The following is a 27,794-nucleotide window of genomic DNA, read 5'->3' on the forward strand; positions in this document are numbered from 1 at the left end:
GGCGGGGCGAGGAGCAGGGAGCGGCTGAGGGGAGGAGCCGGCGGCTGTCCAGGGCATGGAAAGGGGTGGTGAGAAGAACGGGTGGGGCGAAAAGGTGTCGCGGTCCGGGGGGAAGGTGAGGATCGGGAAGGTGCCGAACGACAAGGGAGCGCCGGTGTGGAGCGAGAAGGTGCGGGGCGAGGAGAGGGCGCGGGGTGAGGAGAGAGCAAAAGGCGAGCAGGCGTCTCGCGGCGCGGGGAAGGCCGGCAGCGAGAAGACATCCGAAGGCGAAGAGAGGGTCTCTAAGGAGAAGGGGCGGGGCCATAGGCGGGGGCGGGGCGAGGAGCATCCTCAGGAAGAACAGCTCGCCCAGGACAAGGGGAAAGGGCGGGTCGATAAGGGGCGGGCCGGAGAACAGGATCGGGTCGAGGAACAAGGGCGGGACAGAGAGTGGAAGCGGAGCGGGGATCCAGCTCTAGGCGAGAAACAGAGGCAGGGACCGGGGAAGGGGCGGGGCGTGGGGAAGGTCCGGGCCCAGGACCGAGAGAGGGGCGAGGCTAGGTGCAGGACCACGTACCTGAGCAGGGCCAGAGGAAGGAGAAGGGGGCGGTGCGAAGAGAAGTGGGGGGGCGGAGCAAGACGTGGGGGCGGAGCCAGGCGCAGGTGCGCGACCAGAGGGAGTAGCAGGACTGGGGAAAATAGGTGGGGCTCAGCCAAAGCGAGAAACAAAAACCGAGACCAGGTGAAGAGTAGGGGCGGGATGCAGAGCAGGGGCGGAGCAAAACGCAAGTGTGGGGCAAGGTTAAGGACGAGGAGGCGGGGCGAAACCAGGAGCAGGGGAGTGGCCAGGAGCAACAGTAGGGGCGGGACCTGGAGTAACAGAGGTGGGATCCGGAGTGGGAGCAGATGCAGGGGATGGGGCAGGGGCGAAGTCTGGAGCAGAGGCGGAGCCAGGAGCAAAAGCTGGGATGGAGCCACGAGCAAGAGCAGGGGCGGGGCCAGGAGCAGGGGCGGGGGCGGGGCCCTGAGCAAGAGCAGGGGCCGGGGCGGGGCCCGGAGCAAGAGCAGGGGCGGGGCCAGGGGCAGGGGCGGGCCCCGGAGCAAGAGCAGGGGCGGGGCCAGGAGCAGGGACGGGGCGCGGCGCAGGAGCGTGGCGGGATCTCAGAAGACCGCACGCCCGCGCAGTCTTGCCGGCGGCTGTTGACCCCGGCATTCTCCAGGTTGGAGCGACGTTGCGCGCTGCCCCGCGATGTCCCCTCCTGGGCCTGCGTGGCCGAGACTCCGAGTCCTGCGGGCGCTGTGGGCACTGCTGGCGGTGCCGTTGGCACCGTGGAGGCTGTGGGCGATCGAGGATATCCAGGAGTGCACCTGGCAGGTTGTCCTGAACCAGTTCGCGACGGTAGGCAAGAACCGCGAGAGCGACCGCTTCTTCGACCAAGAGCCCCTGGACACAGTGGGCAGCGTGTTCAGCCTGCTGGTGGACGCGCCCATCGACCCGGACGAGGTGAGGGGCCTGGGGTCAGGGGGACAGGAGAGGTGTGGACCCGCAACCTACTGGGCTCTGGACGTTTGCCCAACCTCTCCTTACAGAAGTACCTGGGCTTCCCTTACTACCTGAAGATAAACTACTCCTGCAAGGGAGAGGTGAGTGGGTGCAGCGGAGCTCATTCTGTGCTGGCCTGTTTCCCCATCTCTAACGTTTTAATAGTGGTGGTACCACCAGACCCTGGGGACCTTAAGGATTCAAGAAGATTCCCTGTATCCCACCAGGTATATAGTAGATGCTCAAGGAAGCTTTTTTTTTGCCACTAAAAAAAATTGAGACATAATTCACATACCATAAAGTTCACCATTTAAAGTGTACAATTCAATAGTTTTTAGTATATTCACAAAGTTGTGCAACCCTCACCACTATCTAATTCCGGAACGTTTTCATCACCCCAAAAAGAGACTGTACCCCCATCCCTCCAGCCCTTGGAGACCACTAATCTACTTTCTGTCCCTATGAATTTGCTTATTCTGGACATTTCATATAAATGGAATGATATGTGTGATCCTTTATGTCTAGCTTCTTTCACTTAGCATGTTTTCAAGGCTCACCCATGTTGTAGCATGTATCAGTATTTCCTTCTTATGGCTGAATAATATTAAATTGTTTGGATGTGCTACATTTTGTTTATCCATTCATCACTTGGTGGACATTTGGGTTATTTCTTTTTTTTTTGGCTAGTATGAATAATGCTGCTATGAACATGTACAAGTTTTTGCATAAACATATGTTTTCAGTTGTCTTCTGTATATACTTAGGAATGGAATGACTGGGTCATATCTTAACTCTGTTTCACATCTGAGGAACTGCCAGACTGTTTTCCAAAGCAGCTGCACCATTTTCATTCCTATCAGCAGCGTAGGAGGGTTCCGGTTTCTCTACATCCTCACCAGCACTTGTTCCTGTCCATCTCTTTGATTATAGCCCTCCTAGTGTGTGTGACATGGTATCTCATTGTGCTTTTGATTTGCGTTTCCATCATAACTATGATGTTGAACATCTTTTCATATGCTCATTGGCTATGTATCTATCTTCTTTGGAGAAATGTCTATTCATATCCTTTGCCCATTTAAAAACTGGGTTGTCGGGGCCGGCCCGGTGGCGCAAGCGGTTAAGTGCGCGCGCTCCGCTGCGGCGGCCCGGGGTTCGCTGGTTCGGATCCCAGGCGCGCACCGACGCACTGCTTGGTAAGCCATGCTGTGGCGGCGTCCCATATAAAGTGGAGGAAGATAGGCACCGACGTTAGCCCAGGGCCGTCTTCCTCAGCGAAAAAAAGAGGAGGATTGGCGGATGTTAGCTCAGGGCTGATCGCCTCACAAAAAAAAAAAAAAAAAAAAAAAAAAAAAAAAAAAAACTGGGTTGTCTTTTTATTGTTGCACTGTAAAATTTCTTTATATATTCTGGATACTAGTTCCTTATCAGATATATGATTTGTAAATATTTTCTCCCATTCTGTGGGTTGTCTTTTCATTTTCTTGATGGCATCCTTTGAAGCACAAAAGTTTTATGTTTATTGAGATATAATTCACATACCATAAAACACCACCAAAGTTTTTAATTTTGATGAAATCCAATTTATCAATTTTTTCTTTTGTTGCTTGTGCTTTTTGTGTTGTCTTAGAAGGTTTTGCCCAACTAGAGGTCATGAAGATTTACTCCCATGTTTTTTTGAAGAGTTTTTTAGTTCTAGCTCTTACATTTGGCCTTTGGTCCGTACTGAGTTAATTTTTGTATATAGTGTGAGTAGGGGTCCCACTTTTGCATGTGAATATCCAGTTATCCCAGTACCATTTGTTGAAAACATTATTCTTTCTTCATTGAATTGTCTTGGCACTCTTGTCAAAAATCAATATACCAGGGCCGGCCCCGTGGCTTAGCGGTTAAGTGCGCGTGCTCCGCTGCTGGCGGCCCGGGTTCGGATCCCGGGCGCACACCGACGCACCGCTTCTCTGGCCATGCTGAGGCCGTGTCCCACATACAGCAACTAGAAGGATGTGCAACTATGACATACAACTATCTACAGGGGCTTTGGGGGAAAAATAAATAAATAAAATTATTAAAAAAGAAAATCAATAGACCATAAATGTAAGGGTTTATTTCTGGGTATAATTTTATTCCATTGCTCTATATGTCTATCTATATGCCAGTAAACACGGTCCCTTGGGCCGGCCCCGTGGCTTGGTGGTTAAGTGCGCGCGCTCTGATGGTGGTGGCCCGGGTTCGGATCCCGGGCGTGCACCGAGGCACCACTTCTCCGTCCATCCTGAGGCCGAGTCCCACATACAGCAACTAGAAGGATGTGCAGCTATGACATACAACTATCTACTGGGGCTTTGGGGGGAAAAAATAAATAAATAAAATCTTAAAAAAAAAAAAAAAAACACGGTCCTGATTACTATAGCTTTGTAGTAAGTTTTCAAATTGGGAAGTGTGAGTCCTCCAACTTTGTTCTTTTTCAAGATTGTTTTGGCTCGAGTAAGTTTTTTGAGGACAGTAGAATGTTATAGTCTAGAACTAAAGTTCTGGAGGCTGCAGATCTGAGTTTGAATCTGCCACTAACATTGATTTGGAGGAAGTATAGCATGATAGTTAATACTTTGGGCTCTGGAGCCAAACTGCCTGGGTTCAAATCCCAGTTCTGCTCCTACAGCTGTGTGATCTCAGGCAAGTTACTTAACTTCTCTGTACCAAAGTTTCCTCATACTTAGCAAGGGTACGATCAGGATCATATCCACTTCATAAAATGATTAAATATGTGTGAAGTACTTAGCACAGGGCTTGGTTCAAAGGGCTTAGTGCTTGCTAGCAACAAGTTTCTAGAATGTGTCCCTGGGCAGAGAGTTTTACTCCATGAACCTTCTCTCCTTATCTGTAAAAGTTCAATAATAATACCTTTATCTGTTCATTCAACACCTGCTATGAGTCAGATCCTTTTTTTACAATGAGGGAGGGAATACAATGATAAACAACAGGCCAGATTTCTCTTGTGGATTCAGCCCACCAGGGACGCAGACAAGCAGCAAGTGAATACATAAAATCATTTATGAGAGTAATCTGTGCGACGAGGAAAATAAAACAAGGTGCTATGTTAGAAAGGAGGGTGTTAGCGGAGGTGGGTGGAGAAGGTCTCTCCGACAGGGCTTGAGCGGAGACCTGAATGATGCAAAGGGACGACCATGAGGAGAACTGGGAAAGCAGTCCAGGCCGAGGGAACAGCCAGCGCCGCGGCCCTGATATAGGGAAGAGGCCTGTGTGGCTGAAGCAGAGCGAGCGAGGGGGCCATGGCAGGAGACAGGTCAGGGAGGTGATGGGGCAGAGTTTTAGGGCCTCATGGACTGTAGTGAGGACCTGGCTTCACCCTGAGTGAGATGGATTCCTGAGAAGGTTCTGAGCAGAGGAGGGAGGTGATCTGACTCGTGTTCACAGGCTCCCTCCTTCCGTGTGGGGAGCAGGAAGACAGGAGGCTGGTACATGGTATGGGCAGGAGTTGAGGTTGGACAGGACAGGGTGGTCGTGGCCCCTGTTGCCCTGACAGGGAGGAGGTCCCGCCCCACCATCACCTGCTACCCTGTGATTGGAAACCCAGAGGCAGGGGGCCAGCTGTAGTTGGCAGGATCGGACGGGCCCTGGCCAAGGCGTTCCTCAGGATGAAGCCTGTGCAGAGGTTGTCAGACTCGTGAAATCTCTCGCCCCGGTCTCACAGCCCACCCCTACCCCTACCCCACACCCCACCCACAGTGGCTTGAGTGCAGCCTTCTCTTGGGGATGCCTCCAAGCCTTTGCTTATGCTGTTCCATGCACCTGGAACACCCTTCTCCTTCCCTCCTTCCGTCTCCACTCTAAGCCCTGCCTGCCCTTCTCAGCCCAGCCAGGATCTGACGGGCCCTGGCCAAGGTTCCCCGGTTCCTTTCTGTCTAACTGCCCCATCCCACCCTCACCCCCAGGCCCCAGCCCAAACCTGGCTGTCCTCTGACCGGTGGGGGTGGCAGAGAGTCTGGGGGGGTGGGCCTGGGAATGGCTGCAGGGAGGGAAGTGTAGTGACTGTAGCAGTTCTGGGTCCAGATTCCTTCCCACCTCACATTTTGCTTACCTTGTGCCGCACTTCCCTGTGCATTCCCTGCATCCAAATTCTGTCTGAAGACTCTGGCTCTGGTCTCACCTCCTCCAGGAAGGCCTCCTGACTCCCTCCACAGCCCCTAGCCCCTCTGCCCCTCTCCTAGCCTGGTCCACCCCCGATCCCAGCCCCAAACCTAGACCACGTTCTCTGCCCTTCCCATGGTGGAGTCTGTTCTCCCCACCCAGCCCAGGAAGACAGGCCACTAAAGGTGGGGTCAAGTCACGGGGGACCCAGAGGCCATCTTAAGGACACACCTGTGGGGCCATCTTGCCCTCAGTCCTCCGAGGCCCTGGTCCGCAAAGGCCACCTGACGGGGCTGAAGCCTGTGGTACTGGTCACCTTCCAGTCCCCAGTCAACTTCCGTCACTGGAAGATAGAGCAGCTGCAGATCCAGATGGAGGCGGCCCCCTTCCGCAGCACAGGTGGGCCTGGGGGACACCTGCAGGGGCCACAGCCTGGCAGGGGCGTGGGGCGGTGCTGGGGGCCTCAGCAGGGTCCATGACCTGTAGGGGAGGCTGGGGTCAGCAGAGGGGCTCATGGCCTGGAGGGGGGTGGGGGTTCTTGGGGGCCTCACTGGGGTCTGTGAGCTGGAGGAGGGCACGGGGGGGCCTCAGCAGGTTCCACAGCCTAGATGGGGCCACACAAAGGCTCCAGTGTGGTCCGTGGCCTAGAGGGGAGCATGGGGAGTTGCGGGGAGATGCCAGTGGTCTGTGGCCTGAAGGGGCGCTGGGAGGCCCCGCAGCCTCCGTGCCCACTGCCCACCCGCAGAGCCGTGCAGCGCAGAGGTGTGTGTCATGAGCTGGTACACACCCATGCCCATCAAGAACGGCAGCGTGGTCATGCACGTGGACGTCAGCAGCAATGGCCTGGGGCCCTTCATTCCGGATAAAAGGTGCCCTTTCCCAAGCCCGGGGGGGGGGGCGGGTGTAGACTCTGGGAGGGACTTCCTAATCCCCAGGTCCCCAGAGAAGCCAGGAGGAGACCAGAGGGAGGGAATGGGGTGGGGATGTGGCTGTGAGCTATGGCGGGAGCCCCTGAAACTGGAACCCCTCCCCTGTGCCTGCCCCACACCTGCCCCAGGTTTCAGGTGAACATCAATGGCTTCCTGCAGAGGCAGCGAGGCAACGTACTCCAGTTCACCATGGGGAATGAGGTGAGGGGCCGGACAGCGGGCGAGGCAGAAGACGGGGTGAAAGACTGTGGGCCGGGGCCCTGAGTACTTCCCAAGCAAGCGGCAGACCCCATTAGCAGAGCGCTTACGTCGTGTCAGGTCCCGGGTGAAGGGAAGTGCTCCCAGTGACCCTGTGAGCGAAGGCACTCTCATGGGCCCATTCTAAAGAGGAGAAACCCGAGGCCCCGAAGGGAGGGAGCCATTTGCCCACAGTCTCAGCATGCACATGTGGAACCGGACTTGAAACTGTCTGCCTGACTCCTGCACCATAGTCTTCATCACTGTGCATTCATTCACTCATTCATTCATTCAGCAGGCACTTCCTGAGCACACAGTGTGGCACCATGGGAACACGACAGTGAACACACAGACCCACATCCCTGCCCTCTCAGGACTGACATTCTAGTGGGAGAGACAGACACTACACCAGTAAACGAGAAATCGAGTAAATTCCACAGTGGGTTAAAAGGTGGTATGTGCTCTGGAGAGTTCAGAGTGAGGTGAACTGGATCTGTGCAGGAGGGGATTGAAGTGTTTAATGGAAGGGTCAAGAAAGGCATAATTGAGAAGGTTGACATTGGAGTAAAGCCTTGAAAGAGGAGAGGAGGGAATCGTGTGGATACGAGGGGAAGAGCGTTTCATACAGAGGGAACAGCCAGTGCAAAGCCTCTGAGGTGGGAATGTACCTGGTGAGTCCGCGCAGCAGTGAGGAGGCCCCTGTGGCTGGGAGAGAGGGAGCAAGGCGGGAGTGGTCAGAGAGGTGACAGGGACAAATTGTGTCAGGGTGAGGCCTTTGGCTGTTACCCTAAATGAGATGGTGGGGCAGTGGCAGGGGAGGGGGAGTGTCGAGCAGCCCTCCTGCCCCTCCCCCGCAGCTCTTGGATCTCGTCCCCCGGTACTTTGTGAACGCCCCGTCGAGGCCCCTGTGGTATACCGTGGACCAGGCGCCTGTGCTCATCCTGGGTGGCATTCCGGGGGAGAAGTCCATCCTGCTGAGTGACACCAGCTTCAAGGACTTCTTTCTCGTGGAGGTGAGGGGTGCAGGACAGAGAGTGGCTTGGGGCCTCTTGAAGGGTCTGGGCCTTGGCTCTTAAAACAGGGTGGGGCCTGGGGCTACGGAAGGGGTCCCCCAAGACATCCCAGTGCCGTGAGGGGCAGAGAGCACGAAGGAAAGACGTAAGACTCTGCAGCCAGATAGCCTGCGTTCAAATCCTGGACCTGGGGCAAGTCACTTCACCTACCCAGGCCTCAGATTCCCCATCTGTCAAGTGGGAATATTTATATTTACCTCACAGAATCATTGTGACGATGATATAAGTTAATAAGTACTATACTGTGTGCGTCAAAGCTATTATTACTAAAGTCCACGATTTGTAATTCTGAAATCCAAAAAGCTTTGAAAACTGTGTTTTCACAAGTTTGGGGCTAAAACTCATTTGTCGAGAAACCTCGACCCGGGCTAACGCAGGCTATTTATAGTGCTTCTGCATCCCACTTAGATATTCTGCATTTCATATTCAGATGCTGCCCCGCAGAAATATTAAGGGGTCTGATGACGGGGTGCTGCTTAGGGTTTACATATGGATGGCTTATGTGCCATATTACCTGCTAAACGCTGGAAATTTTGAATTGCGATATACATCTGGCTCCAAATTCAGCCTTGTGAGCCTATTTTATTCTCAAAACGGGGAAGGAGTGTCTGAAGAAGGGTCTTTTGGTGTGAATGACCGAAACACGTTTGAGCTGGTGCAGCTGTCGGCAGAACTCCATCCAACCCAGTTTGGTTTAAGCAGAGAAATGGGTTTAGTAGGTGCACCTAACAGCAAAGCCCAGGCACAGATCAAGCTTCAGGCCTGGCTTGATTCAGGGCTCAAATGAAGACGCCAGCTCTCAGCTCCTCTTCTGGATTATCCCCGTCCTCAAAGTGGCTCATATCATCCCAACTCCCAGGCTGGAGGAGGGGAACATCTGTTTCCCAAATAGCTTTAGAAAAAAATTCTGACATTTATTTCCTTGGTCCTGATTGGTCCAGCTTGAGTCATGTGTCCCCAAATAATGGAATGTGCCAGCTGGCTTAGCACAGTTCATGAGCTCTGTCCTGTGAGGACGGCAGGTGAGACAAGAAGCAGAGAAACGATGGTCCCCCAGAGTGAAATCAGTAGCTTTGCCCCAAGTTGTGGGGAGGAGATGCTGGTTGTTAACTGTGTCCGAGATAACAATTATGCACCACGGCAACCCCAGGAAATTCCCTTAGCCTCCTCCCATCCATGTTGAAAGTCCCCCCCATGATTTCTGAGAACCTCGTATGGATTAACGTTCTGCTGGTTCCCTCTGGCTCTGAATTCCTGCTTCCACTGAATTTGTTCAGTTTATGGACCATCTCCCTGTCCTGTGTCAGATCTCTCTGTTCTGGGTCAAGTCTTTCCAGACGTCACTCAATTTTCACAAACTCCCGACCCAAACACACCCACAGGGAGTACGTGGCTGATGTGGATTCTGCTAAAGAGATCTGGAGGGCAGCGGAGGAGTTTATGTCACAGGAATGACAAGTCCCATGTGAACTTCAGGCATCCTTATTCTTGTCCCTTTTTTAAAAAAAAATTTATCAAGGTGAAAATCATACAATTCATAAATTAGCCATTTTGAAGTGAATAATTAAGTGCCATTTACTATTATACACTCACATATGCAACCACCACCTTTATCTAGTTCCAAAAAATTCCCATCACTCCCAAATAAAAGCCCATTTCTTCTCATTCTTTAATCACCGGCATTTCTCCACATTGCTGTCTCCTCTCTCTTTTCCTCCCTCCTGTTTCAGTTCACCACTCCCCCCCAGACTGCCCCAAGGATTCCTTAGCAATCCTCCCCGTGCGCGGCTCTCCGCAGCCCTGCATGGCTCAGGTTTAGATGCTGTAACAGAGACCCCTGAAAGGGAATAGCTTAAATAGATGCTGTTGCTCATTCTCATCACAGCCCAGAAGTGAGAACCCCGGGTCTCTTCCATTTTCCCGATTCACCACCCCCTAGACCCCGGGTATTGATCCACCTGTAGGATCGGAGCTGGGTCAGGCCCGTGTCCACATTCCAGCCAATGGGAAGGGCGAAGAGCAGACATGGAGGGCAAGCTATTTTCTTTTCAGCAAGTTCCACTGCCACTCACATTCCATTAGTGAAGTATTAGTCACTTGGCTACATCCAAATGCAAGGGAGGCTGGGAAATATAATTTCTGCCTGGGTGGCACATGCCCTTCTAAAACTCAATTACCAAAGAATATGGGGGAAATGGATTTGGGAGCTCAACTAGCCATCTGCCAAAAGTGGAAGAGGAAATTTGTTGGTTCATGTAACCAAAAAAATTCAGGACTTCAGGTCCAGCTTGACCCAGGATTCCAAACAATGTCACCAAGACTGAGTTTCTTTCTCTTCATCTCTTGGACCAGGTTCCTCTGTATGGACTTTATGGTCAGAACAGCTCTGTACCCTGGAACGGCAGAGGCCCACATCCAGTGGGAAAGATCTTTGCCGTTACCCCCTAACTACCAAATCACAAGATTCTTTCCACTTGGTATAGCTCAGGCCGTTTGCCCACCTGGACTCAATCATCATGGCCAGGAAAACCCACCATGCTGCTTACTGAGTTAAATGCATCAGAATTCTCAAACCTTGCTCAAATAAGAAATCCAGCTGACTCACAGCTTTTCTTTTCCTCACATATGTGGGAGAAGGGAGGAGATGTGGTAATCGTCTTCTAGCTTAACAAAGAAAATTTCCAGGTATTTCTTCCAGAAAACAGAGGCTTCACTTCAAATATCAACAGAGCAATATGTTAAGTATGACCACTAATCAAAATGACACACTTAGAGGGTGCAGGTTAGTTTCACCAGGCATAGCAATAACCTCTGTAGTCTGGATTACAAGACTTTTTAAGAAATAACATTTTCAAGGACACTCTTTTGATGCTGAATAGGGTGGGAGAAGTGAGAATGTTCGGTTCTCCTTACTTGATGAAATTTCCCTCAGCAGCAGAGCCTAGAGTTTTGTTTTGACTTATACTTTTTATTGGAAGAGTTAGTGGAAAAGTCCACTTTTTAGTTGAAAATTTCAATTAGACACAGAAGTAGAGAGCATAGTATATTGAACCCAGCTTCAATAATTATCAACATTTTCCTTATTTTTTTTGTCCCATCATTTTTTTTTCCTGGAGTGTTTTATTGTATTTTTGTTTTTGTGAGGAGATCAGCCCTGTGCTAACATCTGCCAATCTTCCTCTTTTTGCTGAGGAAGACTGGCCCTGGGCTAACATCCATGCCCATCTTCCTCCACTTTATATGGGACGCCGCCACAGCATGGCTTGCCAAGCGGTGCGCTGATGCGCACCTGGGATCCGAACCGGTGAACCCCAGGCCACCGAAGCAGAGCGCGTGCACCCAACTGCTTTTGCTGCCGGGCCGGCCCCCCCTGGAGTGTTTTAAAGAAGATCCCAGCCATCATACCATTTCACCTGTAAATTCTTGAAATACTTGAGGAAGTATCTTCAACACATGAGGACTTTTAAAAAATAAAACCACAATGCGATTATAATACCCAGAAAAATTAGCAATAACCCCTTAATGTCATCTAACCCAGCCATAGTCAATTTTCCCCAGTTTTCTAAAGACGTCTTTTTAAATTGCTTTGTTTGAATCAGAATCAACACATTGCATTTGGTTGTTAAGTCTTTTAATATTCTTCTCACCTGTAAGTCTGCTCCCTGCCCCCAGCAACCGTCTTTTTTCAGGCAATTTAAGAAACCAGGCCTTTTGTCCTATAGAATTTGGCTGCTTGCCTCTTCGTGGAATTGATTAACTTGTTCCTCTGACCCTATGTATTAGTCTGTGCAGGCTGCCATAACAAAATATCAGACTGAGTGGCTTAAACAACAGAAATTTATATTCTCACAGTTCTGGTGGCTGGAAGTCCACCATCAAGGTGTCAGCAGGGTTGGTTTCTGGTGAGGCCTCTCTCCTCGGCTTGCAGAAAGTGCCTTCTCGCTGTGTCCTCATGTGACCTCTTCTCTGTGCGCACAAGTGGAGGGAGAGCTCTCTGGCATCTCTTCCTCCTCTTCTAAGGACATCAGTTCCATAGGATTAGGGCCCCACCCTTATGACCTCATTGGACCTTAATTATCTCCTTAAAGGCCCTATCGCCAAACACAGTCACATTATCGAGTAAACTTAAAAAGCAAATTCACCTATTATTTTATCTCAAAACAAGTGTATTCGGGAATAGCCAAAAGAATTGCAATTTGGGATGCCCATGCTGTGGCAAACCATAGGCAAATCTGGAAAAGAAAGGAGGGGAGCTGCGTTTGTAGAGAAAAAGGGGGAATAGGTGGGCTGTTCTAAATGAAAGTCCATTGGGGGAGAATAACAGTTCAGGGCGGCCACAGCTTCTCATTGGCTGAGCTGTGGCATTTCTCTTTGGCTGAGCTGTTGCTGGGTGGGGAGAAAATCTTCCTTCAGTAGTAAAGTAGTTTCACTTCCTGTGGAAAATGCAGGTGTGTGTGTCTTCCTGTTTGGTGTAATGGACGACGTGTGGGGAGCATGAGCGCTCCCCATACAGGCCTTCCTGACTCCAGTTTAGTTAAGGTTTCTTTTATTAATTTCCGCTTTAGGTTAGGGCTTCAACATATAAATTGAGGGGGCACAATTCGGTCATAACACCCCATAGTGACTATAAACTGGTAGTGAGCGCTAGAAGCTTGATTAAATTTAGATTCAGTCTTTTAGGTAAGAACCCATTCTTGGTGGTGCTTTCCCACTGTTAGCGGTATTGGCAGTGTTAGTGATCAGTCAGTGAGTTCAGATAGTGTCAGCCTGACAGCCAAATGTGTTCAAGGTAGAATAAGATTATTAAAAATGTGCCTTGGGCCAAGCATGGAATCTTTTGGATCCACGTGGGTACAACCCTGACTGTGGTCTGGGGAGCCGGGACTGCTGTCACTGTTGAGTACGCTGTGCACTGCCCAACTCTAGGAGCACACAAAGCCCCAGCTGGCTCCAGCCAGGGGTGCCTGCTTCCCTGGCCCGTGTTGGGGAAGTTTGGCCAGCAAGGTGCTGCTGCAGGGTGAGCAGAGAGGGCACCCCGGGGCCAGCTGCTTGTGTCCATCCCAAGCAGTTGTCAGAGCAGGCGCCTCCCGCCAAGGCAGGACGTGGGGGCTGAGGCCAAGGCCAGCTGCTCACCGCTGGCTCTGCCCCCTGCAGTTGAGCATTGACAGCTGCTGGGTAGGCTCCTTCTACTGCCCCCAGGCCGGCTTCACCGCCACCATCTACGACGCCATCGCCACCGAGAGCACCCTCTTCATCCGGCAGAACCAGCTCGTCTACTATTTCACGGGCACCTATGTCACACTCCATGAGAGCAACCATGGCAGCGGTGAGGGGCCGTGGCACCTCAGGCAGGGGGGCGCCCCAGTGAGCCCATCCGCTGGAGGCACCTGGGACTGGAATTCCCATGGTGGAGGGAGGAACTTCCCAAGGTGCTGAATCATCGCTGCCCCCCCTGCGTGGGCCTCCTCCCCTGTACAGCGGGGCCAGGCTTCCTCCCAGGCCCTCCCAGCTATTGAGAACCAGCTGAAGGAACAGGGAGGTGTGAGAGGGAAGGGAGGGGGCAGAAAGAGACACAGACACACGCACGCGGCACAGAGAGTGTCAGAAAGACAGAGACAGGCGTACCAAGAGAGATGCACACCAAGAGAGAAATCCGGGGGGTGGGGAGAGGCATAGAGAGTCAAAGAGAGAGAAATAGAGACGGGCCATTGGGGAGGCAAAGCCGTGAGGGAGAGTGATCAGAGAGGAAGAAGAGAGACTTCTGATTCAGCCTCATGTTTTATTTATTTATTATTTATTTATTTATTTTTTTGTGAGGAAGATCGGCCCTGTGCTAACATCTGCCAATCCTCCTCTTTTTTTGCTGAGGAAGACTGGCCCTGGGCTAACATCCATGCCCATCTTCCTCCACTTTATATGGGACGCCGCCACAGCATGGCTTGACAAGCAGTGCGTCAGTGCACACCCAGGATCCGAACCGGTGAACCCCAGGCCGCCGCAGCAGAGCGCACTCACCCAACTGTTTGCACCACCAGGCCGGCCCCCAGCCTCATCTTTTAAACGATACCAAAGCCCTCTAAGTTCTTCTAGTTTTCTCCCCCATCTAGATGAAATGCCACTTAGACAGCTTATAGGTGCACTTAGACTTATAGTGGCACAGAAACTTGTATTGTAACCTATATTTCATTAGTTAGTGCATGCTCTCAACAGCCCCATTTTGCTCCCTTTCTTACTTAGGGCACTTTGACAGTGGGAGAACCAAATTAAAATCGGTTTAAGCCAAAGAAAGGGGGTATTTATTGGCTTAAATAGCTGAACAATGCAGGAGCAAGTTGGTTTCAGGCATAGTTGGATCTAGGAGCTCACTGTAGCTGTTAGGCCCCTCCTTGTGGTGGCCATGGTGACTCCCCTTCCACCAGCAACTGCAGACTTCTGTGCCCTCAGGGGCCGTAGGAAAGAGCATCTCTTTTTTTTTTTTTTTGTGAGAAAGATCAGCCCTGAGCTAACATCCGCTAATCCTCCTCTTTTTGCTGAGGAAGACCAGCTCTGAGCTAACATCTATTGCCAATCCTCCTCCTTTTTTTTTCCCCCAAAGCCCCAGTAGATAGTTGTATGTCATAGTTGCACGTCCTTCTAGTTGCTGTATGTGGGACGCGGCCTCAGCATGGCCGGAGAAGCGGTGTGTCAGTGCGCGCCCGGGATCCGAACCCAGGCCGCCAGTAGCAGATCGCGAGCACTTAACCTCTAAGCCATGGGCCTGGCCCAAGAGCATCTCTTTGTTAGTGGTTGCAGGCTGGGACTGTCTCTGATTTGCCCAGCTTGGTCACATGCCCAGCTCAGAACCAATCACTCTGGCCAGGGGAATGCAAGGGTGGGGTCAGCCCAATCTGAACCTCATGGATAGAGCAAGGGGGCTTTTCTCAGAGGCAGCTGGGGCCCTTTGCCAAGGGTCCCTCAGACGCCACACCGAACAGCCGCTCCAGCAGGAGAGGAGAAGGAACAGGCACATTAAGGCCAGGGAAATGTGGACTAGGGGCTCAGGTCCCAAGTCCTGCTTGGACCTGAGGCTTCATGCTGGCCCCTGCAGGGAGCTGGGTTCGTGTCCTGGCCACTGAGTGCATCAAGAAACTGTGCCCTGTGCATTTCCATAGCAACGGCTCCGAGTACATCATGGCCCTCACCACTGGCAAGCATGAAGGTTATGTCCACTTTGGGACCATCACAGGTAAGAGTGGGGGCCTCTGGCAGCCCAAGAGACCCCTTCATACACTCTCACCTCTAAGAATTCTGACCTCAGGCCCTCACCCCTCACCGTGTTCCTTAAGGAGGGGTCCCAGGCTGGAGGTTGTCATGTGAGTGGGGATGGGTTTATGCACTTGTAGGGGTAGGACCTGGGGTGTATTATGTATCTTTCATGATGTGTTTGGTTTCAAAGGGCAGAAACCCAATTCAAAAATCATTTAGGCATGAAGAATTTGTAGACTTACATAGTTGAAAAGACCAGAGGCCGACTTCAGGCATGGCTGGATCCAGGCGCTCACTGGGTATATCATCAGGACTCTGTCTATCTCTTGGCAAGGTAGTATAGCATAGTGATTATAGCACAGGTCTGGAGACAGACTGCTCCAACACACCCAACCTAAGTTACCTGTGGCTTTGGACAGGTCACTTAACTTCTCTTTTTGGCCTCATTTCCTCATCTGCAAAATAGGGCTAATGGAGTAGTAGTACCTGCTTCATGGGGTTGATAGGAAGATTAAGTAAGTTAGCATATGGGAAAGTCTTAGGACAGTGCTAGGGACATGGCGGGTGCTATAACTGGTTTATTATCATGAGCCCCATGACTTGGCTTCATTTTCAGGTAGATACTCCTCTCATGGGGGTTAAAGATGGCCCCCCGGAGCTCAGGGTCGCATCTCCTACCAGTTTGAGTCACCCCAAGAGAATGAGAGCAGCCTCTTCTCCCTCAGCTCTATCACAAATACCTGGGTGAACTCTGATTGGCCCATTCTGGGTCACATGCCCAGACCTGAGCAGAGACAGGCTCTGATAGGCCAGGTGTGAGTGACTGACAGGCCGGGGGGTGAGACCTGCTCCCTGGAGTCCGGAGGACTAAGGGTCAGGGAGGCGCCAGCTTTCTGGCCCCGACAGCCGGAGAGCTGGTGCGGGGGGTGCCAGGCGGGCTGGGCGGGGCCTGAGCGTGCGCCTGCCCTGCTCCGCAGATGGCCGCGTGTCCTTCGAGATGCTGCCCAGGCAGCAGTCCGTGTGCGAAGGGATACAAGGTACCCATCTCCCAGAGGGGTCTGCGGCGGCCGGGTGGGGGATCCAGGGTGTGGGAGAGCAGGGCAGGGTGGGAGAGGTGACGGGAAAGGATGCAGTCACAGAGACCGTGGAGAGGGGCGGTCCAGGGGCGTCTCCGGACCGCCCCCTTCTCGTCCAGTTGTCAACTGCTCCATAACCTGGGCCACATACACTGCGGACGACTCCAGTCTGCTGCTGCTGGTGGAGATCGAAGAGCCTGCCATCCGGAAGTATTTCCAGGTGGTCCGCTACGACCTGGGTAATTGGGGCACCACAGGGGGGCTGAGTGCCAAGGGGCGGAGCCCAGATCGTGAACTGCGCGCGCATCCTGTGGGGTCTGTGCCCAGCATAGAGCTGGAGGGAAATGTTGCTCATGTCCCTCCTTGGGGGGTGGGCTGGTGAAACTGAGAGGAAGATAATGTGACTGGAACAGAGGGGGAGAACAGAGGGAGGGAGATTGGAGAGGTGAGCAGAAGCCAGATCAGGAAGGGCTTTGTGGCTCACAATAGGGAAATGTAATTTGATTTTACCTGAACTGAGAACAGGGCTGCCACGTACAGTTGTATAGGCTGTGCACTGCACTCCCCAGCCAAGGAATCAGAGGAGGCAAGTCCTGTGCCCTAACGAAACTGTATCCTCTCAGAGGCAGTGCCTTGTTATAATTCACATAAAGAAACTCTCAGGGGTAACAGGCCCCAATGGGAAGCCATTGGAGGGTTTTTTTGGAGGGGTTGGAAAGCTGAGGACTTGCCCAGTTTCAGGTTTGAAAGCTCAGGGCCTCAGGAGATTTTGCTGTCTTCTCCCCACCTGTAGTCAGTGATTACCTGGCCATCCTCTACACCATCCCGGAATTCATCCCTGATGGTAGGAGGGGAAGACAGAGGGGGCTCAAAGGTGGGTGGGGTTGAGGAAGGGCCCAGCGACCCCACCTCACTCCTGTGTCCACTCTGCCTCTGGCCCGGTCAGCTGGAGGCCTGGAGTTCCTGATGATCCTAGGGACGGAGTCTTACACCAACTTCCCGATGGTCCCTAAGGGCATGGTCTACAACCCATATAACAAGCTGCTGTTCATCTGGGGCAACTTCCTCCTGCAGAGGTACAGGGCGGGCAATATTCTGCCTCCCCAGCCCCATTAGGGTGGGGGCTGAAGTCACCGAGGTTTTAGAGGATGCCCAGGCCCAGAAGTTACCAGGACTGTGACGGGGAAGCGCGGCTGGGATGGTGAGGACCGGGGTGGGGGAAGCTGATGTTTTACAGCTGTGGGAGCCTGGATGTGGGGACCCAACCTATGTGAGCAACAGCAGGGCACTCTCTGCGGAAAGGTTAGGACGCTTCATCCCTTGGGAGCCTAGGGGCCCTGAGCCAACAACGTGGGCGGTTGGCAAACTACCAGGTGCGCGGAATGCTCCTGCTTACAGATTGGCAGGTCGCCCAGGGTTTCGGGGGGGGGGGCAGAGGCTAGAATTGCAGGCCTCCTTTGCACGTTCTCACAAGGCTAGTGAAGACCTGAGCACACGGTTCCTGCGTCATGTGAGGCCTGGAGCTGGGGGGATCAGCTACGCTCTGGGGCCCGGCCTGGGCACCCCCAGCTCCCCTCTCTGCCCCTGCAGCTATGACAAAGAAAACTTCATCTACTTGGCGGACTTCCCCAAGGAGCTGTCCATCAAGTACCTGGTCAGCTCGTTCCGTGGCGATGTGGCTGTTGTCACAGAAACCGAGGAGGTGGGCTGCCCTGCCCCTCTCCCCACTTCCTCTCTGCCCACCCCCCAACCCCAAGGGTCTCCCTTCTCTCCCTGCGGTTGCTCATTTCATAAATATTGGGCACTTACTGTATGCCTGACGCAGTGCTGGGGACACTGGCGACCAAGGCAGCCCTGGGCCCTGCCCTCACAGGGCCACAGTCCATTGGGAAGACAGACTCATTCCCAGACAGTGACAGTTCAGAGTAATCAGGGCCACAGTGGGGAGAATAGCATCTACGGACGTCCAGAGGAGGGCCTGACCCAGGCTGGGCGTGTGTGCTTCAGGGGGGGCTTCACGGCGGAGGCCGCACGGAGGGCGGACGTCCTACAGGCTGAGGCTGAGGAGGAGGCAAGGTCTAGAGTCAAATGCGTTGGGGGGCTGGGGGGGAGTGGGCATCAGTGCAGAGATGGGAAACTGAGGCCGAGGGGATGGTGAAACCCTGGAGGGTGCAGAGAATGAGAAGAAACAAGAGGGCTCAGCCCTAGGAACCACGGCCTTTCGGGGGGTCGAGATTAGGAATGCTTAAGTCACAAGTAATAGAAACTCAAGCAGGGGCCGGCCCCGTGGCTTAGCGGGTAAGTGCACGCGCTCTGCTACTGGCGGCCCGGGTTCGGATCCTGGGCGCGCACCGATGCACCGCTTCTCCGGCCATGCTGAGGCCGCGTCCCACATACAGCAACTAGAAGGATGTGCAACTGTGACATACAACTATCTACTGGGGCTTTGGGGGAAAAAAAGGAGGAGGATTGGCAATAGATGTTAGCTCAGAGCTGGTCTTCCTCAGCAAAAAGAGGAGGATTAGCATGGATGTTAGCTCAGGGCTGATCTTCCTCACAAACAAAACAAAACAAAACAAAACACTCAAGCAGACCGAAACATGGAAGAAATGCATCATGGCGAGTGAGGGCTGGACACAGAGGGCTGGGGTCTGGGAAGTAGGGAGAGAAGGTACGGGAGCTCACCTGGTTCCAGCTGGAGAGGGAGAGGTGGGGTCAGAGGTCCTCATGGCCCTCACACACACCCCTGGCTGTCGCCCGCCCAGATCTGGTACCTCCTGGACGGCGGCTACCGGGTGTACAAGCTGTTCCCGTCCGAGGGCTGGCAGGTGCACGTCAGCCTACAGGCGATGCACCAGTCCTCTCTCCACGCCCCCAATGAGACCATGGTCACCCTCTTCTACGAGGACAACAAACTGTACCAGGTGCCTGGCGGGGGGCTGGGGGGCGATGGGGGTGCTGCAGGCGGCTGAGCGCAGCTCACTGGGCCCCGCCTTCCCACCGCAGCTGGTGTACCTTATCAACAACCAGCAGGGCCAGCTTGTCAAGAGGCTCGTGCCTGTGGAGCAGCTTCTGCTGTACCAGCAGCTCAGCAAACGCTACCTCGTGCAGCGGCAGGGGTGAGAAGATCTGGACCACAGCAGGAGTCGGACAGCCCCAGGCACTGCTCCCGCCCCGGGGGGACCAAGCCATCCCCAGTGACAGCCTCAGGGCTGTGATGGGGGAGCCAAGGCCTACGGAAGCTCAAAGGAGGGGCCTGACCCAGCCTGGGGGGAGGGCGTATCAGGGAGGGCTTCCAGGACGAAGGTGCATGAGCACCTCTGGGACCTGAAGAGTAAGGAGGAATTGGCCAGGTGATAAGATGGAGAAAGGTGTTCCAGACAGGGGAACCACATGTGCAAAGGCCCTGAGGAGGGAAGGAGACTGGGTGTTCAAGAACTGAGAGAAAGAACGGTGCAGATAGAGTGCAGTGGTGATGGTAGGGCGGACAAGGTGAGCCTGGGGTCATAGGAGGAACCTGGACTTCATCTTGAGGGTCCTGGGAGCCTAAGGGGAGGGACTGCAAGTCAGGTGTTACTGTGTTCAGTAATGATCCTTCTGTCACCTGCAGAGGAGCCCAGGGAGGCATGGGGGCGGGGAGAGAGGGGGCTGTGGAAGGACGCTTAGGAGGTTGAGTACCATGGGGGTGGGGGGCGTCCAGGATGAGGTCCAGGGCGCCAGGGCTGAGGCTGGGGAGGAAGGCAGGACCGGATTAGATCCGGGGAGTCAGCCGCGCAGAGAGGGAAACAGGCCTGCGGAGGCTCCTGGGGCGCCCGCGGAAAGTCAGCCGCCGCCCCCCGCTGCCGCCGCCAGGAGCCACCCGACGCTGTCCTTCACCAACCTCTGCCCCTTCACGGTGATGCGCCTGCGGGACCTGCCCAACCCGCAGATCTACACGCGCCAGGAGCGCTACCGCGCGCGGCCGCCGCGCGTCCTGGAGCCCTCGGGCTTCCACAGCGAGAACTCGCTCGCCGTCTACCAGGGCCTCGTCTACTACCTGCTCTGGCTGCACTCCAAGTACGACAAGGTGGGCGCCGGGGCTGTCTGAGCCGGCACGGAGGAGGCCTGGAAGGCCTGCGCGGCTGCAAGAACGGCCGTGGAGGGTGGAACAGAGCGGAGCTGCCTGGGAGAGTCTGAGGCTCAGTGGGGGCTGGGGGAGGGCTGCGAGCCGTGCTTTGGGGAGATGGCTTTGAAGGTGTGGCCGCCGGGCTGAAAGCCGGGCTTGGGGGCGGGCCGGGGTATGCATCTTTTGCTTTGGGTTAGGCGCTGGGAGTGAGGCCAGGAAGGGGTCTGGGAATGCCGCCTGCCGGGGGACGCCCCCCGGTCTCACGGTGCCGGCGGTCCCTGCAGCCATACGCGGACCCGGTGCACGACCCCACCTGGCGCTGGTGGAAGAACAATAAACAGGACCAGGTGCGCGGAGAGGGCTGGGAGGCGGCGGAGGGGCGGCGCCCGGACACCCCTCCCCGCCCCCTCCCTGGATGCCGACGTTGCCCCGCATCCCATCCCCCAGGATTACTTCTCCTACCTGGCGAGCAGCTGGCAGAGCGCGGGTCACGTGCACATTGACATGGACAGCTACGAAAAGATCTACGACCTCCAGGCCGAGCACGAGCTGCCCGAGCGCATCTTCCTGGACAAGGGCACCAGCTACCGCTTCTCCGTCTTCCTCACCGCCCGGGGGCACTCGTTCAAGTCGGAGCCCGAGCAAGGTCTGTGGGCGGGGCCTGGGTGGCGGGGGGGCTGGGAGTCGTGGGGGCGGGGGCTGGGACCCGGGCACTCTCCGAGGGGTGGGGCTTCTGTCGGGTCTGGCGCGAGGCCCTGCCCCCTCCCTCTGCTCCGAGCAGGCTTCTTGTTCAAGCTGCAGAGCCAGCTGGGCCTGGGCGTGGTGCTGGCCAACCCGGACTGCATCGAGGCCGTGGTGAAGCAGAAGGTCCTTGTTAATCGCAACTCGGTGCTTTTCTGGGTGAGGCCAGGCGTGGGGGGGGCGCAGTGGCCCTGCTGGAAGCCCGCGGTTCTCTGAACCGTCCTTGGGTCCTCCAGCAGGCCTGCTGACCCTTCATGTCTGCCCCCACCCCAGGTCACGCTCAGTGATAAAAGGGTTTGCTTTGAGCAGGGCATTAGCGGACATCACCTCCTGACGACCTCCATGCTGCTGAAGGTGCGGCCAAGCCCGGAGGGGAGGGGCGCGGGACCAGGGGAAGATGGGGCCCACGCGGCCGTCATCATCGCCGGCTCCTACCCACAGGTGGTGGGCTCGGCCGGGCACTGCTTCCAGAACACACACCAGGGGCCGCGCATGCAAGTATTGGACCTTGGGGTACTGGGTCCTGTGCGGGAGGGAAGGGGTTGGGTCCAGTCTCAAGAGGGCCGATTCCGAGTGCCCCCCGTGGGAATCCTACTAGCATTCATAAATTCTTCCTTCTCATTCATTTTCCTCATTTCACCCACCCACCCACTCCCTCCTTTCATCCATTTATGTTTTCAGAAAGGACTGCCTTAATGGTTGTGTGGATTGCACACAAGCTTGTATGTTCCTTCTGATACTGCTCTGCAGGGGAAGTGAAGGATGCGAGACACAGGGCTTCTTTTCCCAGTTGGCACAAAGGTGTCCTGCGGGCCAGCCTGGTGCTTCTTTCCCACGTTGCTCCTCATTTGCAAACGTTCACTGCTTTGCGTCCTTGGTTCTTCGCTTGCTTACACATGCGATATCCGCTTTGCACAGAGCCAGACACTGAGGCCTAGAGAGGTGCAGACGTCTGCTCAGAGGAATGCAGGGGGCTAGTAAGTGGTAGAGGAGGGACCTGACCCCGAGGCCTTGCTCTCGCTCACTCTCCGGCCCGCTCTCCAGCAGCCAGACCTGGGGCTCCTCCCTCCGGGCTTGACATGATCCAGGGCAGTCAAAAAGGTTGTGAGAATAACCGCGTGGCCATATTAGCCATCTAAAATGAAGTGTAAAAAAAGGCCAATGATTGTTATTTTTTTAAACAGACAAGCAAACAAGTGCTGAGGCGGGGTGTGGTCTGAGCTTCTCTTTATTCTCAGGCTGGGGCCTTTCAGGTCCTCCTCCCTTTCTCTCCTCACCCCCACTTCACCAGATCAAGAGGCATGTGTATTTGGAAAGCTTGGTGCCTCTCTCTGGCTCCCCATCCTGGAACAGTTGGAAACTGGAGCTCACTGATAACCAGCGCGTTCTCAATCTGTAAATATGTTGGATGAAGGAGGGAAGAAATGAGTTTACACATAGTAGGTCCTCAGTCAAATTTGGTTAGGTGAATAAAGGCTTGCCGCCTCTCAGCAGGCCGGCCCTGGAGGTGGGCCACAGGGGGAATGGGGCTGGGCCTGGGATCACAGGGACAGGCCAGGAACAGATTTCACGTCCTGTGCCTGAAGCTTATTCATTTATTCCACCAACATTCGCTGAGCGCCTACCACACACCAGCATTTTTTTAAGTGCTGGAGTTACAGCTGTGTACGAAACGGACAAAATTCCTGTCCCCGTGAAGCTGATGTTCTGGGGGGAGTGTGTGTTTGTTTTCTGGGGCTGCCATAACAAGTTGCTGCAGACTGGAATTCCTTCTCATCCAGTTCTGGAGGCCAGAGGTCCGAGGTTCTGAGGGAGAATCTGTTCCGTGCCTCTCTCCTAGCTTCTCGTGGTTGTTGATAATCTGTAACAGTCCTCAGCTTGTAGAAGCGTCACTCCAGTCTCTGCCTTTGTCATCACAAGGCAGAGTCCTTGTGTGTCTGTGTCCAAATTTCTCTCTTCCTGTAAGGATACCAGTCATTGGGTTAGGGCCCACCCTAATCCACGATGACCTCATCTTAACTTGATGACATCTGTAAAGACCCTATTCCAAATTAGGTCAACCCACAACAGAGTCAGGCAATAAGAAAGATAAATAAAAGACACTGTGTGTTAAGAGGAGAAAAACTAGCAGCGAGGGGCAGCGGGGAGGTGAGCATTTTCCGTAGGATGGTCCAGGGAAGGCCTGGCTGAGGAGGAGGCATTGAGCAAAGACTTGAAGGAGGGGAGGAAGTGAGCCACGGGGTTATGAATGAGAAAGGCATACCGGAGAGGGATGATGGTGGAAAGGCCTGGAGGCAGGAGGATGTTTCTTGTGTTAGGCTAAAGGAACAGCGAGAAGCAAGTGTGGCTGGATCAGGGTGAGGGAGGAGGAAGGTGGAGAGAGACGAGGTCAGAGCAGTGATGGGGGCAGATCACTGAGGGCTGGCGGGCTGTGGCGAGCGAGATGGCGCCCCGGGAGAGCTCTGAGCAGAGGAGCGGCTCGGGCGTCCACAGGGTCCCTCTGGCTGCATGTGGGGGACAGATGGGAGACCAGGGAGGAAACAAGGGTAGGCAGGCGAGGGTGAGGCGGAGGAGTCGAGGGGTCGGGAGAGAGAATGGCTCTGTTTTGAAGTTCAGAGACAACAGGATATCTGGATGGACTGGATGTGCGGGGGGGGGGGGGGGGGGGGGGAGACAGAGAGAGAGAGAGACAGAGAGAGACAGAGAGAGAGAGAGAGAGAGGTTTCCAGGCTGAGGCCAAGCCTTTGAGTCTGAACTGGAGGATGAGGTGCCACAGTCCGAGACGGGTTGTGGCTAAATGGAATCTGAGATGCCCGTCAGACCTCCCAGTGAGCCAGTGGCCGACAGGGTAAAGCCTCTGGCCCAGGCCTAGCATGGGAAGTGCTTAATCTACAGCCACCGACACCTGTCTACGGTCGCCGTCAAGCCCAGGCCACAGTCTCTGGATGCCCCTGTCCCTCTGACAATTGGGTGAAACCCTTGGGCCCTCACCCTGAAATGAGCCATGGGCTGTTCACCCTGAAGACAATGTCATGGGTTCCCTGACCCCCATCCTGGGCTCTACTGCCCTCATCGAGCCCATGCTCCCCAGGTCTAGTATTTGAGAATTCAGGCCCAACTTCAGCCCTACGCAGTCTGCTAGGAGTTGGCCGCTCCAGGTGTGGGTGTCAGCGGTTGTGTTTATACGTCTTCCTCTGGAGATGGCCGGAGCCACCCCGTCTCAGTTCCGGGATCCCAGCTCTGCCACTTACCAGCTGTGTGGCTTTGGATCATTAATTAGCGGCTTGACCTCTCTGTGCCTCACTTTTGCCATCTCTAAAATGGAGATATGAATAGTCTCTACCACGCAAGGCTGTTTTGAGGATTAAATGGATCTGAATATGTAGAGCGTTTAGAACATCACCCTGTGCCCTGCGCACAGTAAGAGCTGCATAAGCGGTGGCAGTTACTGTTTCAACGATGATAATGATCCTATTGCCCCCTGGTGAGGGTGAGCCTGGCAGGTGGTGGTGTTGGGGGTGGGAGAAGGGGTGTGTGGGGGGGCGTCCAGCACGAGGTTCTTCTCCCCCCTCCTCAGGGCAACCTGCTGGTGCCAGTGCTCATCGGCTGCCCCCCCGGCAAGCGGCTGGCCTTCGACATCACCTACACGCTGCAGTACAACCGCCTGCAGAACAAACACTACTTCGACTGCGTGCACGTCGACCCGGAGATGCCCTGCTTCCTCTTCCGCGACGGTGCGGGTCCAGATCGTTGTGCGCGGTCCTCTGCCCCCACCGCTTCGCCCTTCCTGCCCGCCCGCCTCCCCTCTGCGCTCCCCCCCCCGCCCCCCCCCGCTCCTCTCATCTCTCCCTCCCCCCCTCTCCGTCCTCCACATCTCGGGCCAAGCTAATTGCTTCTCCTCCCGGCCTCCACCCGCTCCGACCCCACAGTCTTCTACCCCTTCTTCCTGATCCAAGATTTGGTGACGGGAGAGTCAGGCAGTTTTCAGGGCAGGTAAAGGCGTGGCCAAGCCAGCGGCTGACGGGAGTGGGGCGGCTGGGGTGGGTAGGGGGGCAGAGTAGGGGAGGGTGGTAGAGGTGACGCAGGACTCCGGACGCCGAGGCCGGACATGCGCACCTCTGCTCCCGGCAGCTACGTGCTGAAGGTGGTGGGCGGCGGGCCCACCCTGGACAGCATCAAGGAATACAGCGAGGAGGACATCTACCGCTTCAACAGCCCCCTGGACAGGTAATCCCTGTGAGACCCGGCCCGGGAATCGGCCTTCCTCCCCTGCTGCGCGTCGGCAGACCCACCCTCGCTGCAAGCCCCGCCCACCGCAGGGCTCTGGTCCCGCCCACACCGCGAGGCCCCGCCCACCAAAGGCTTCACCCCGCCCCCTGCCCGCACTGCTGGCCTCCCTCTGCGGCAGCTGAGGCCCCACCCCGCCCCCGCTGAGGTCACGCGCCCCTGCAGGACCGACAGCCTCATCTGGACCACGAAGAACAGGACGGCCACCAAGGACTCGGCCTTCAACATCATGTCCTACCAGAGCTTGGGCATCGAGTGAGTGCACGGCCCCGCTGCAGGCCGCCTTCTCCCCCACCTGCCCACAGTTCCTTCTGCCTCTGGGAGACCTCTTGATCCTCAAGCCACGCTGAACGCGTTCATGTTCCTCAAACGCGAATGACCTTTACACAGGCTGGACCCTCTTTGTGCAGTGCTGGTCCCTCTTACTCTTTCTTCCTGCCTTAGTTCAGATGCCCCTTCCTCCGGGAGGACTTCTGACTGTTCTAGATGGGACACTTGGCTCCCATGGCCTCCTGTGCTTCCCCCATTCTCACCTGACCCCTCTGCCTGTGCCCCCCATCCAGGTCCTGACCCCTCTGCCTGCGCCCCCCATCCCGGTCCTGACTCCTCTGTCTGTGCCCCACATCCCGGCTCTGACCCCTCTGCCTGTGTCCCCCATCCCGCCTGGGCCCCTCTGCCTGTACCCCCATCGTGGCCCTGACCCCTCTCCCTGTGTCCCCACATCCCGGCCCTGACCCCTCTGTCTGTGCCCCCCCATCGTAGCTCTGACCTCTCTGCCTGTGCCGCCATCCAGCCCTGACTCCTCTGCCTGTGCCCCCCCATCCCAGCTCTGACCTCTCTGGGCCATCACTGTCTCCTGTGGGGTCTGTCTCCCTTGTAGGCACAGGTCCTGAATAGAGTCAACACAGTATTTGTTGAGTGAGACAATGAACAAATTCACTAAATAATTCGTAGTAGGCATTTACTGACATTTGAGTGGAGGTCTTAAGGAATGAATAAAACAATGGAGGCACAAGTTAGTACAGAGGGGCTCAATAGCTATTTTGGATTCAGTGAAAGGAAGAAAATGATGCCGTGAGCAAATGAAGGTAGTAAATGGATGAACGAAGTAACCAGCTTGTGCCTAGGCAGCGTTCAACCTGTGTTTATTGAACAGATGAATTCAGGAAGGAATAAATGCATGAAGGCGTGACATTGTACCTAGTAGGTGCTCAGGCTCTATTTGTGGGATGAAGGAGTGAGGGCAGCAGGGAATAAATGAGGAGTTGGCACATGAAAGGTATACAGTCCGTAATCTAGGTGAACGCATGGTGAGGGGGAACGGCCGGATGGAGGTGTACAGGCAGGAGGAAATGACCGAGGACACGAGCAGCCTGTGGCGTGGCAGGCGCTCGTCAGCTTTCTTGGATGAATGAATGAAGGCGTGAGTCAGGGAAGGTGTGAGATTGCGCCTCGTAGGGGCTCACGCGGAGTTCGTGGGGTTTGTGGAGAAATCGGGTTGGCACATGCTAGGCATGGTTTGTCACCCAAGTACCTGAACTTGGGCCCCCAGGTGGCTGTGTCTGGAGAACTCCCCGTGCCATGACACCGTTCCCCATAGCATCTTCGCCCCCGAGTTCTTCTTCAAGGTGTTGGTGAGCAACAGGTGAGCCGGGCATGGGGCCCAGGTGGGGTCAGGGGCTTCCTGTGCGGGGCCTGCCTCCTCCCCGAATCCTGCACTGCCTCCCCCAGAGGCGTGGACAAGAGCACGTACTGTGACCACCAGCTCACCTTCCTGCTGCACATCCACGGACTCCCCCTCAGTGCCAAGCGGGCCCTGTTCATCCTCATGGTGAGTGGCTGCGGGAGCTGCCCCGCGGTGGGTGGGCCCGGGCTGCCCGCCCGCCCACGCCGCTCGCCCACGCCTGCCGTGCCGCCTGCAGGTGTCGGCCAGCCTGTTCATCGGCCTGGTGCTCCTCTACATCGCCTTCTGCCTCCTCTTACCGCTGATGGTGAAGGCCTGCAACGTCCTCCGCTGGAAGATCAACAACATCATCGCCTCGGAGTCCTACTCCACCTACGTCACCTCCTCCAGAGTCTTCAGCAGTCCCTCTCGGACCAAAGCCAGGGCCGGCTCCAGGGTCGGCTCCAGGGTTAGCTCCAGAGCCGTGTCCAGGGTGGCTGAGGAGAACGCGGCCGAACCTGAGGAGACCTCGAGGAGGAGGTCGCTGGCCTGAGCCTCTTGCCTGCCCCAGCCCTGCCGCCCTCCGCCCTCACTGCCTGGGCCATCTTGGAAATGCAGCCAGTCACCTGTCCCAGGCTTTCCTTTCTGTTTTGCTTGAATTTTCACTTCTTCAGACCCAAATAAAGCCTCATTTCAGGACCAGCTGGGGGATCTTGTAAGTGTTCATGTTTAGTTAGTTTGTACCACACAGCACGTAAGTCATTAAAATA

The 27,794-nt window shown here is 55.1% G+C and overlaps 1 protein-coding gene across 1 annotated transcript; it reads left to right on the forward strand.

Moving 5' to 3' along the window:
• Nucleotides 1-55: 55 nt before the first annotated feature.
• CATSPERG (cation channel sperm associated auxiliary subunit gamma) lies at nt 56-27,728 on the forward strand. The gene is made up of 29 exons (XM_058531056.1): nt 56-540; nt 1,186-1,483; nt 1,570-1,623; nt 5,923-6,067; nt 6,414-6,537; nt 6,726-6,798; nt 7,692-7,847; nt 13,062-13,233; nt 14,995-15,132; nt 16,130-16,189; nt 16,348-16,467; nt 17,022-17,072; nt 17,175-17,304; nt 17,819-17,930; nt 18,994-19,152; nt 19,235-19,347; nt 20,081-20,294; nt 20,618-20,680; nt 20,781-20,979; nt 21,115-21,233; nt 21,348-21,428; nt 21,516-21,572; nt 24,652-24,808; nt 25,004-25,067; nt 25,206-25,301; nt 25,527-25,616; nt 26,914-27,006; nt 27,093-27,192; nt 27,284-27,728. Exons 1-29 carry the CDS (start codon nt 56-58, stop codon nt 27,575-27,577), a joined length of 4,017 nt encoding a protein of 1,338 aa, XP_058387039.1. The 3' UTR covers nt 27,578-27,728.
• The last annotated feature ends 66 nt before the right edge of the window (nt 27,729-27,794 follow it).

This window comes from Diceros bicornis, chromosome 34 (assembly GCF_020826845.1).
Source record: "Diceros bicornis minor isolate mBicDic1 chromosome 34, mDicBic1.mat.cur, whole genome shotgun sequence".
NCBI classification, from domain to species: domain Eukaryota; kingdom Metazoa; phylum Chordata; class Mammalia; order Perissodactyla; family Rhinocerotidae; genus Diceros; species Diceros bicornis.

Excerpts from the sequence above, each read along its gene's own strand:
- CATSPERG (XM_058531056.1), top strand. The coding sequence starts at position 56 with ATGGAAAGGGGTGGTGAGAAGAACGGGTGGGGCGAAAAGGTGTCGCGG. Across the intron at positions 17,073-17,174 it reads CCCGGAATTCATCCCTGATG|CTGGAGGCCTGGAGTTCCTG; the intron begins GTAGGAGGGGAA and ends TGGCCCGGTCAG. Across the intron at positions 25,068-25,205 it reads TCAGGCAGTTTTCAGGGCAG|CTACGTGCTGAAGGTGGTGG; the intron begins GTAAAGGCGTGG and ends TGCTCCCGGCAG.